Genomic DNA, 13,057 nt, shown 5'->3' with positions numbered 1-13,057 from the left:
TGAATTGGTGGCTCAGCTGTTCAACTTTGTTCTAGTTAGTAGCTACTTCTATTCCTAAAATCTGAATTTATTGTGGAAAGGAAAGTTTGGGACGTTACTTTCCTTACTGTAACAAAATAGCCAGTTCCAATTTCATACTTATGTGAACTAAAAGGAGGGTTGAAGGGTTAGAAATTTCAAAAGCAACAATTATCTGTACGTCTCTTTGCACTTTTGTTGGCAAGTCTATAAATCCAAAGCACCTAAGTATTTGAATATTTAAATATTGCTTTATCTCATGTTGAAATGGTACCCATTTCTGCTCTTACTCTAGACGTTAATGAATTTAAAAAGACTAAGGGATCTAAATTTTACTACTCAGCTCTACAATTAACATGCTACATTTATGTTCTAGCATGCTGACAGGTTGTCCTTTCCAGTGGAGAAGGAATTGTCATATATGCCCATGGCACTGTCAACACGGGTGCTAGCACTCCGAAGCAGGTAATCCACATTACCTGCTGCAGCATGACTGCCTGCTGCTGCTGGAGAAGGGCTTGGAGCTGCTGAGGAGACAGGACTTGCTGCTGAAGGATCTGCTGCATTTGCTGAGGGGTGATCACCTGGGGAGTCATCATGGCCACCGACACAGGCACCTTGACAGAGACAGAAGGAGAAAGAGTGGACGTTACCAAACGTCTGTTAACCTACTTCATCGCTATATGGCATCCCTACCAAATTCTTTAGTAGTGATGACCAATCATTTTTATAGAATAATTGTTATATTATTTAACTATTTAATAATGATATTTTAGGTACCACAGTATTTAGACACTGGCTTTCCAGAGGCATCAGATGTCATCAGATTCCACCTTTACGTTCCACACCTCTTACGTATTATGCTAAGATGTGTTGCTTTGACGAGCATAATTAGAAATAAACAATTACATGTCAGTTTTCTCAACACTTCATAACTGATAATCTCATCGATGTCATAGTGCTACAAGTGAAAGCCTTTTGACATGATTTACAGGTATGATTAAGATAGATATGATAAAGATTAAACGACTGGAAAAATACACATTTAAATATCTGTTATCAAAGCTAGTAAAAAGAATGTATGTGCAGTGTACTTATTCATAAAATATAACCTGTCTTCCAAATTTAATATATATATATATATAAAATATACACAGTACTAGAAAAATACACACAGTAATACATATTACTACATGAGTACTTGCAGTAACTCATATAGGATATTTATTTATTTACTTACATATCCCCAGAAAATAGCTACATAGATAGGTCCTCTCCAAGAAGGGATCATAAGCCTCGTATTCTAGCTTCTCCTTTAAACGTTTTCTTATTTCAAGCTAACTAACCTTAAACCTGGAAGTCTAGAAATCTAAAGATTACTCAAGGGTTATTCATTAAACTGAAAAATAGAGTATTTTGCTCAAAATGTCCTTTCCACCATTTCCTTCTCCTTCAAAGTTGTAGAAATTAGAGTCAAAAAGAAAAGGAAATAAGGAGGGAGAGAAAGAAGCAGAAGAGAAAGATGAAGCAAGGAAAATACAAAGTAAGGAAAAGCCAGGGGGAAAGTCTGAGAGAAAGAGAGAAAGGCTGTGGAGAGACAGGAAAAGGTTGGTAAGAGAGGCGAACAGGAAGTCCTCCTGCACAGAAGACTGACGCATCCATCTGCTCGGTTGGGCGGCAGTCACACTCTTTGAAGGCACTGCTTGTACTAACCAGCAAGTAATCAGACAACTTGTCAACTTGCCAAGTTTGCAACCTTTGAAAAAGCAATCATTTTCTTTCCTAGAAAAAACAATTCACATTTACTGTAAATAAAAGCAAGTATTTATATAAACACCACTTTTGAACAAATTCTTGGGACAACATGTGTCTTTGAAAACAGAAAAAGATTAACAGACATGGTTCACAATTTATCCTCAGAGTCATTTTTAACACAGTTCAAACTTTTCGAGTCTGGCACTTTATATCATAAACAAAAGAGAAATTAATAATGAAAACAAAGTTAGGGGCTTCCCTGGTGGCGCAGTGGTTAAGAATCCACCTGCCAATGCAGGCGACACGGGTTCGAGCCCTGGTCCGGGAAGATCCCACATGCCGCGGAGCAACTAAGCCCGTGTGCCACAACTACTGAGCCTGTGCTCTAGAGCCTGGGAGCCACAACTAATGAGCCCGCGTGCCACAACTACTGAAGCCCGCACACCTAGAGCCTGTGCTCCGCAGCAAGAGAAGCCACCGTGATGAGAAGCCCGCGCACCACAACGAAGAGCAGCCCCCACTCGCCGGAGCTAGAGAAAGCCTGCGAGCAGCAACGAAGACCCAGTGCAGCCAAAAAAAAAAAAAAAAGTTAGAAGAAAAAAATAAAGGAAGTTCAGGATGGATTAATTCCTCTCCCTCAAAAAAAACCACTTCATATTTCATACTAAAGAAAGAGTATTTTCTATCCCTTGCTATCTTGAAATATGGATTAATTAGATGTAATTTTGTAACATGAGGGGAAAGAATCACAGAATAACAGAAAGGAATTCAAAAGTGCTTTTCAAAAATATTTCTGGATTTTTTTAGAACATACTTTCATACGTATAGATTACTGTACTTGAAAGTATCATAATAAAAGGCGTTCTGAAATGTATGCTGTAAAATTAATTGATCCAATGGGTTGCCCATGTATTTAGTTGTTTAAATATTTAATGGTCAGTTTACTTAATTGTTCTTTGATAAACAAAAAGAATGGTTAGAATAAGCAGTTTGGAAAAAAATTATCTATCTACTAAAATGCCTTTCCTTCCAGGAATAATTTACCTCATACTGTCTCCAAATAACAAGGAATGAAACTGAAATGAAGGAACAGAGAAAGACAAACAGGTTAAACTTTAAAAAGGCTGCCAATCCAGATAAATAGATAGATAAGTGGGTAGCTAGATTATATATATGTAGATAGCTATACACATGCATATAGATAGATACCTTCTATAAAGTCTATCATGTGATGAGAAACTTGTCACACCTCTCTCATCTAACAGCCCCTTACCAATTTTTAGCATATGTAGTATTTTCACTTAATTAACTCTATCTACAAGTAAAAGTACTTTATGTGTAACTGATAACAAAGGCACTTTATAAGAAAAGTTATATGAATGGAGGTATGCAATTATTATTGTAAACTGCAAGTTTACAATCAGAATTCATCTTATACAAATTATATTACCCTATAGCTTGCTGCTAGTATGACTGATTTGATGTACAAGCAAGTTTAAGCAAGTTTTCTACCTTTGCATTCTTTAGAGTTCATTAGCCCTTCCACCATGGTTAAATTAATTATGTTTTATTCTTGAAATGGTTTGAGAGTGTCTTCCTTACATTTACAAGTTTATGACATAAAAATAACCATCATGTCATTGTCATCCTAAAATCATATGTATCACACTTATGTGATATTCTGCAAATTTTAAGCAGATTCTGGCCTACCCTCTAGGAAACTGCCATCTAACACAAACAATATACAGACATAAGGATATGTAGAAAAAGAAATCAACTAATTGAACACTCTACTTCCATAAGATATGTACAAAACACAAACTGAAATTAATTATATATATAGGAAAGCACAAGTACACTTCTGAGGGATTTCTAACATTACAAATAAGCCAATACTATCACCTATAAATCTACGTACATGAGCTCATCCAAAATGAAACATTTGAGGCTACTAAAAATTTAAAGTATCTTATTAAATAGAAAATTAGTTTTTCCTACAACAAATGTCAATTACATGTTATATGTAGACTGCTCCACTGGCCTTGTTTAGAACATGCAGAACTTCTCCACTTTTAAGTGAATCATTTTAAGTGACACATTTCCTTTATTCCTCCTTTATCACTTTTGTTACTGTCCCATTACCTTTCTTTGCTACTGCAAGCTACTTTAGGAATTCATTGACAAAGACGAATAGAGATTAACTGAGTACATAAATTATTTTTGAAGATTATACTACTTTATCAATATTTAAACAGGCAAAACCAGCATCAGATTTGAAAGTCTATGGATAACTTTCTAAAATATATATACCTTCACAAGTTAGGTGTTAAGCTTAGGGAAATATTTTCCACTAAATATATACTTTTATTCATGCAAATATTCTAATGAGGGACCACAATTTAGATGTGTGATAGAGGAGGGGAGGGAGAACTTATCTTAGATGTTTTCTGGTGAGAAGGCAAATAAACATCTCGTTGGGTCTAAGAAATCATAATACATTATGCAGCTACCAAATGAAATCAAAAGGAATGTCTGGTTTAAAATGGGTGTCCCAGTGAAAACTGCAGTCTATCAATTAAACTCTTCAAGAGTGAAGAAAAGAAAAAAAAAAAAAAAAAAAGAGTGAAGAAAAGAAACGCAGTAAACTTTGGTTGGGAGATTTTTCTTTTTTTCTCTCTTGATATTTACTATCCTGACAGAACTAAAATTCCCCATAGTGATGCACCAAATAAGGCTTTCATTTACCCTTATTTATTTTCTCATTAGCTGAATTAAGCACCAACTTGATATGTAGCTCTGTGCACCAAGAAATACTGGGTAAACAGACATCAAGACAGGGTTATGTATTCTGAGATGAGAGAGGAAAAATTATGAAACTTGAAATGACTCAAAATGGTAAAAGCCAAAAGCATTTAGATATTATCCTAAAATAGGTCGCTGATGACTTCAGATTTTTTAAGAAATAAATTATGCATTTACATTAAGTGTACCTCGTTGAAAGGGTCAAAAAGTTATTAAGAGACAATGCAAAGACCATGCCTCCCTTCAAATGAATCTCAAGAGTTAGTGTAAGACTTATGAAAATGGATCAAACTTTTAATTTGCTATAATAAGCAAATCGTCTTTTTAAAATCTAGTTCAGCTGGAGCATTTCTGAATGTGTTGGGTTTGCATGTTAAACATGTCCCTTAATTAAACATCCCAGTTCTGTGTGGGTGATCGGAAAGGTGCCTAATTCTTACTTCACTAAATGTGAATTGGAAAAAACAGCCACAACCTGTGGATGAGATTTAAAGTGGAAAACACCATTTCCTTGTTAACATGGTCTGCCAAATACTGGTTCACACATCCCTTTATTTTTCACTTAAAATTTGAAGATAAAAAGAAGTCCCGATCTCCAGGCCCTGGTACTTAAAAAAAATTTTAAAAAAAAGCTCTATTAAGATTAACTACTTGTATAAAAATGCAAAATTGGTTTTCATATTATAGTCTGCTCCTATTATAACAGACTATTGATAGGAAATATGTGATTGTACATTCTTTGATAAATTTTTTTCTGTTCACTTCTTCCATCTCTATACTACCTATATCTATAGTTTATTTTAACATAAACTATTGTATTGCATTGCCAGCCTTGGTCCAAATTCAAGCCCTGGTTACATGTATAATGTCTATCATAATAATAGCCTTTCAAAAGCTTCCTGGTTTTATGGTATCAAAAAGAACTGACAATGAATTGAGTGGTATTTGTAAGCTTTTCATCAAGTACTGAACAGGAGTATTTAAAGAGATCTGGGATGGACAGTGCACACTGCTATTTAATGCAATCTTTTAGCAGCAGAGAAATAGTGTGACAGGAACAACAGAAAGCACGGCACAGTGCAATCAGACACTGAGATGCCTTTTCATCATGATTCATCGCCCCTTAGTTTCTACTATACTTTAAGACATTAGTTTTAATTTAACATCCATCTAATCACTTTGATAAAGCAGAGTGTTTTCTGTCTTGGAAAGTAGAGTTTGTCTAACTTTACCCTTCTCTTAGTTACACACAAATATTTCAGAAGACAGTCGAGTCTTTTCTTTGTACTACTGGTGAAAATGAGGCTGTTCATATAGGCATGTTGTTACAGAGATTATGGAGAGGTGATATATAATATGCTACACCATATGTTTAAAGACCAAAAATGCAACTTCTAATCTCACTCTGGCTAATCAAGCTGCTCAGATTATTTTACATACATCTTTGGTTTAGGCCTTGACATGCCCTTGTTTTTCTTTCTTCTGAAAGCTAAAGTTCCTCTCTTTGATTAGCTGAAACATTTGCATGGTCACTACACATTTTTCATTTTATAAATCATTATGCATTAGCAGTCTTGATCGCCTAGCTTGACTAATCCTGACGAACTGAAATCACAGCTGAAGGTCAAACTCCATCCCACTGCACATTCATATTCAAACAAATCTGCACCATTGTTCATTAGGCTCCTAAAATCATTGGAAAGAAGTTACTGAATATCTTACACTTATTCCTTATTCTTTCCAAACTTAACCCACAGAACGCTAATGCTTAACAGATGATAAGAGCAGAATACAAACAAAATCAATAACACTTTGCAACTGGAGTGCCTGGTTTTATTTTAAGTTTTAAAAACTAGAATGTAATCAATAATTACACAGAATTAGAATACTTGAGTACTCAACCAATTTGAGAGGGGGTTGCACTGTAGAAAGATATATTCATTTATGAAAATGCTGTCTTCTTTTATGTTTAGTAACTTAAAATGTGGATCTATCTAGCAGGCTAGAGCCATTCCCTGGAATTAAGATCTTGCTCAAAATCACTGGGAGACTAGTTTTCTGGGACTGTGCTAACAGTTCATCCTGTTTATTTGTCTACATTCATAAATATTTCCTTTTACATTTAAAAAATGAATTTTAAGACACCAGATACAAAAACAAAACAATTGTGATTTTGATGGAGCTCACCAAATTAGCCCAAATAATATTAGTTTCAACAAAAAGCAAGCTGTCTTAATAAAAGACAACTCTCTAAGAAAGCAAAAATAAATATGAGAAGGAAGATCCTTTCATGCTTTCATAGGCGCTCTCATAGATTGATGGATGATAATCATCTTAATTTCACTGCTCTCCAAAACAAAGAGCCAGAAAAGGCAGCAAAAGACACTAGCCCATTCATTCCAGGACCTGCACAATGCTAATTCCAACATTTAGCTGCATGGCTTTCTGCTTGATGTATCAGAGCTCAAAAGATGAAAGCAGAGAAGTAATTGCTCTCCTGGTTCTTATTCTTCGCTGACAACCCATAAATTTAATTTTACACACACATTCATTTACATTTTCAAGTATATGACATGATAATTGCCAGAATATAACACCTCCATTCCTGTAGATACAGCAACTCGCTGATTGACAAGTGTGGTGAATAGAAAGGAATGGTAGTTGAATTGCAGAATTTTTTTTTTTCTTCTGAAAATTACACTTAGAAGGGCTAACAGTAATAAGCATTTATGAAAGTCTCACCATAAACATCTGCACATAAAATGAACAGTAGAACCTCAGTTATTACAGTCTCTCAGCTTTTTGTGCTTTACACTGAACTCTACTACTGAAATAGTAAAATTACCGACAGTGCATCTACTGAAGCACAAATGTATGAAACAGTCTATCCCCAACATTACTAGGGCCGTTGGTTGTGACTCTTTTCAGTCAGTTACGCCACTGCAAGGCAATAAAATATTTAGCCTGTTTGAAGGTATTTAATTATATTTTGAGAAACCGTAAATATTGCAATCATTTTCAATAAAGTGGACATTCTTTCTGGGTCTCACAAAGGGGACATATTTTTCTATAGGGAGAAGTAGTTACTGATGATTTTTAAGTGTTTCTTGACAAAGACTCACACTCTTCAAAAACCTCCTGCAGCTGGGTACACTGATTTGGCTTTCTAGCTCACCATGGAGAAGGCAACAAACTGACTTGCTTTTCTTTGGCTCCAAAGTTCAAGAATGGAACAAAGCTCTCTAAATTGGATCCTGATGAGAAAACATCAGCAACTTCTCAGAAGAATTTCAGATCATTAAGATGCTCTCACTGCACTTGGAGTTGCTGATGAGGCTGTCTAACTGATAGAGGCCAACTTCAATGGAAGAAGGCAGGAAGAAAAGGGAAAACTGAGGTCGATTTACTGAGAGTATTGCCCCGATGACTTAGCAATTACTTTTTGTGAATGCCCTGACTAATCTGTACAGGTCAAAGATTAGTTCATGTTGCCAGGCTGCGGGTAGCTTAACATTCACAGTATATTAGAATAAACAATGGTAACATACGTATCTTGGTGAAAAAACCAAGTATTCCAAACTACACTTTTTGCCTTATATGCAAGGCAAAACGTCTACCCCCACTATTATAAAAATACTGTTAAGTTACCTTTCCCATAAAGAGTCTTTATAGATGTCCAAAAGATACTGCTAATCAAATTTTTAAAATAAATTAAAAATAAGCTAGCATTTCTATAATGTATAACCAAAGCAAATTCTTTCATTAGTACATCTCCTAGAACAGTTGTAGCCGATTAGCTATAGAAATTGTGTAAGGATTTCATGCACAGAAATTGACATCCAAACTTGAGCACAATAAACGAGAGAGACAACTGTTTGGAATGTAGTTAATAAACATTTAATAAGAATTAATGGGACTTCCCTGGTGGCACAGTGGTTCAGAATCTGCCTGCCAATGCAGGGGACACGGGTTCGAGCCCTGGTCCGGGAAGATCCCACATGCCACGGAGCAACTAAGCCCGTGAGCCACAACTACTGAGCCCGCACGCCACAACTACTGAAGCCCGCATGCCTAGAGCCCGTGCTCCACAACAAGAGAAGCCACCACAATGAGAAGCCCGCGCACCTCAACAAAGAGCGGCCCCCACTTGCCGCAACTAGAGAAAGCCCGCGCGCAGTAACGAAGACCCAATGCAGCCAGAAAATAAATAAATAAATAAACAAACAAATAAATAAATTTATAGAAAGAAAGAATTAATGAACCAGAATTGCAAAAAGATCTATCAAAAAGATATACTGAAAAGTTAAAGCAAGACCTCACATTTTAAACAACAAATAGTAAGTGGGAGAGTTGTGTCAAGAATTCAGCCTCAAAACAGTCTCCCTACTTGGCTAATATAGCGTAGCCCTACTCCTCTCATACCTAAGACATTTCACTCTAACTTTTAAGACATATGAGAGTGTAAGGTAGATATAAAATCCAGTTATTATGAAATACTATTTTTTATGAAAGCATAGGAATTTGATCCATGAATAGCTTCAACCTGACATATTCTATAGCATTTAGGTTAGATTATAAAACTACCCTGAGTCCTATTTATATCTTATACCACTATTTAATTTCACATTACGAGATATCATACTGTTGTAAATTATGTTGGATAGAGTACTATTTTTTCCTTAGTTGCACCTATTTTGTTTAATAACTGACTTTCCTGGAGATTATAAAGCTGTGTTTAAGATAGAGTTTTGCTCATCCTGTCTCAATAGACTTCCACGATTACTTTTTACCAACTAGTCTTGTTGAAAGGTTTCTAGCGTTATAGGTAATGTAAAGTCCATTAGGTCAGCCTCTTCATAGCATGACATGCAGTAAATTACAAGTGCTTCAAGCAGCTCAGTGAATTACAGTTCATCACTTTGAAAGGTTTCCCACTACAAGACCACAGATATCAGATCTGGCAGTTAGGATCCAATTAACACTTTGGTCAGAATAATCAGATTGCATGTGTAAGACTTGTATAATTCGTTTACTGCTTTCATGCATCTTCTGTCTGTAGGTAAATTTGTTGCTGTTATTTCAAAGCTTGGAATCAGTATTTCACTTGCCTTTAGGTTATATTTCAAGTTCTTTTGCAGTGCAGTGATGAACTCCCCTTGTTTCAGCAATTTAGATCACTTGTCCTGTAGATATTACAGCTTGAGAAATGGTTTGTTGCTGGTAGTTTTGTTTTGTGCTCTTACCATGTCATTATATGTCTAGAAAAAAATTGCTAGCAATTTTTACTAAGCCAGTTTTATTTAGTGTATCAGAGACAATTTTCCCCAGTGATCCCTGTGAATCTTGCATAACAACCCTGCACACCATAAACGACATATGCAATGACATTTACATGTGTACTGTCATGCAAAACTATTTCCTGCTACACTGAATATAATACCATGACTGAATGAAAGAAAACATTCTGATTTGGTGATATCATTTTTCTAGCCATGGTCAGTTATTCACAAGAGGTCCGTCAGGGCAAGACTAAGGAGAAAATGTTATTCTCACCTTTGGTACTTTTGGCCAGGACTTTGATAGCTAATTTATCACACTTTCAAATATTATGGCTAACTGGATAGAAATCTGGAAAGAATAATTTGGCCCAAAGGATAATACAGTTTCTTAAAAAAAAAAAATGGATATACAAATTCCACCACTGCAATTTTTAAATCACAACGGCCTAACAAATTTTCATAAATAAAAAAGCCTAATAACATTTCCTGAAATAGCATCACATTCAATTCTCAATGAAGCTTATTTGTTATAAATTACTGTTTCTTTATTCTCTTTTATATTATACCTAATGCAGATTTAAGTTCCTAGATTCAGAACCCATGTTTCAAATCCAATATAAACTGTCACAGTACCATGAAAACACAGTTAAATTCTACTTAGAAGATATATTAAAAATGATTACTCTTTATAGATGAAATCTAAGTGATAAAACTGGACCTACTGATTGAAAAGATGCCTCTAGTTTGGTTTTACACAGATAGCTATTTAATGATTAGTGAAGATAATAGGACTAGTATTCAAGTTTCTTTTCACAAGTGGCCATTTCATTTTCCATACATTTACACCACAACAGAGGGTCAAACAGATAACGCAAATACAAATATTTCTTCTTTCGAATGATGATAAAAACAACACTAATGAAGATGCAGATAGCAACAAAAAGCCTGGATGCCGTGTCAGACTCTGAAACCAGAATAATTCGAACTGAATATTGAATCTCTCACTTGTTTGCTTTGTCACTTTGGTCAAACTACTTAACTTCTCTGAGACACTATTCCTCTATCAGTAAAATTAAAGTAAGAATATCCATTTTACTTGGTTATTCTGATAATTATAATAATGCAGGTAAATACATAACACACAGTAACCACTCAAATTATCTACCTTCCCTCTTTACCCAAATGAATTTTTCCTTCAAAGAGACTTCATTATACATAATAATTGGCCTCAGTTTATACAACTGGAATGCTAAGAGAGGCTATCTTCTCTGTAATCTCCACTCAGACTTAAGATCTAAAAACATTAAAATCGTTGGGGATCTCATAATCTACACTGAATCCTGAGGGGTTTATATCAGAAAGTAAAAGTAAAAAAAAAAAAGTGATACGTGGTATCTGGTAATAGTGTTCTGTGAACATTACTATGTTCACATAAAATACATTTATGCATTCTACTATTTATTCAAAAGGAATATTCTGGTACAAAATACATGCCAAGCTAAAGATTTTGGTTTTGTTGGTTGTGCAGCAGGCAAACTTTGTCTGACAAAGTGTGTCCTTGTCAAACCCAAACCTGGCCTCAGAGTAGCCTAAGCCTGATAAGGGCTATTTTGCATCAATTTCTACCGGTACCTGTTATTTGGTTTCTAAATATTTGGGTTCTAACTCTTGCTCACAAAACCCCTTGTGTCTTAGGCCCCATCCCCTGTTTTTGGTTTAATCTGTACTAGTAAGTCAGGTTTTTTTGGTATCTAGATGTTAATCTTCCTCCAACTTTGGCTCTAACCACAATTTCTACTTGTTATATAACTTCTTGAAGAATAAACCTTCCTGCAGTCATTCATTCATCCAACCAATGCCTGCTAACTTGTGATGGTAGAAGGCAAGGTAAGTAAATGCACAATTATAGTTCAGTGTGGCAAGCATCATGATAGAAGAATGTACAGAAGAAATAAAACAGATATCAGCACAGCATAATGAGGAAAGGCTTTCAAGAAGAGATAACGCTTAAGTTGGGTTTTAATGGATGAGTTGGAATCAAGGATATTGAAAGACTTCTCTAAGCAGAAATGAGGCATGGGTGAAAGCAATAAAAAATCATTCCTTATGACTGGAGTGTGGGGTACACGTAGTATAGGTAGGTAGGAGCCAGATGGTGAAAGGGCCAGGCTACTAAATTTAGAAGTTAAAAATTTCTTCTACAAGCATTATATGAATAGAGGGTCGGGAAACATGGGGATCCTGAAGAGTTTAAGAAAAGTGATAGGACCAGATTTGAATTTTAGGACTATCCATGGCAATAATGCTAGTGAGGGGTTATCATGGACATTTTAGATTACTTGCATGGGCTAGAGAGGAAAGGAGGGGCTGAGAGATGGTAAGGAATTTGAACATACAGGACTTGATTGATTATATGCAGAAGCTGTGAAAGAAGAGGAGCAATCTAGACAACCACAAGGTACCTGAGCAGATGATGGTCTCATTGATTAAGGTAGAGAATACAGGAAGAGAATTAGTTTTGAGAGGAAAGGAAGGCAATATGTTTAACGTTGGGCATGCTGAGTTTAAGGGCCCTGTGATATCCAGGCTGCTAAATATGTGGTTCTTGAACTAGAGAGTAGTGGCCTCAGATTTGGATTTGGCAGTCATTAGCATATCAATGGTATTTGAAATAATAGTGTAGGTGAAGTTACCCACGAATCTGTATGGGTTGTGTAGACCAAGGAGAGCAGAGGACTGAGGATAAAATTCTGGGGTGGTTAATTTCCTAAACAAATATTTATCAAACACTAATAATGTGAAAGTCCCTGTGCTAGGTGCTAGGGAAATGACGGTGAACCATATAACTGACCTTCCTTCTTGCCCCCTCCCTCTCTCCTTTCTTTTCTTCTTTCCTTCCTTCCTCTCTTCCTTCCATCAACACATGTTTATTAATCAGCTAATGTATGCCAGACACATACTAGGAGCTAATACTATAGGAACAAAAACTGTCCTTGAAAAGTTAATACTCTAGTGGAGAAGAAATAAATTAAATCAGTAAACTGGTGAAATACGTAAAATAATCACAAATTTTGATATGTTCTAGAAGGAAATAAAGAAGGTGTTAAACAAGGAATAATAAGGCAGATCATCTTAGTAGGGTTACGGAACACCTCTCTGAGAGGTAGCATTTAAGCTAAGACCTGAAGGATGAGAAAAAGCCA

General features: G+C 35.6%; 1 protein-coding gene across 5 annotated transcripts in view; it reads right to left on the bottom strand.

Moving 5' to 3' along the window:
* The window catches only part of FOXP2 (forkhead box P2), a 532,992-nt gene that overhangs the window by 61,079 nt on the left and 458,856 nt on the right, over window positions 1-13,057 (bottom strand). For all 5 annotated transcript variants that reach the window (XM_068549334.1, XM_068549329.1, XM_068549330.1 and 2 more), the window contains one exon: window positions 498-635. In XM_068549334.1, coding sequence (XP_068405435.1) covers window positions 498-635 — 138 coding nt within the window. The remainder of the gene's footprint in view (window positions 1-497; window positions 636-13,057) is intronic.

Source organism: Eschrichtius robustus, chromosome 8 (assembly GCF_028021215.1).
Source record: "Eschrichtius robustus isolate mEscRob2 chromosome 8, mEscRob2.pri, whole genome shotgun sequence".
Taxonomy (NCBI): Eukaryota; Metazoa; Chordata; class Mammalia; order Artiodactyla; family Eschrichtiidae; genus Eschrichtius; species Eschrichtius robustus.
The sequence above is the reverse complement of the archived record's forward strand: the minus strand, read 5'-3'. Positions and strand labels throughout refer to the sequence as shown.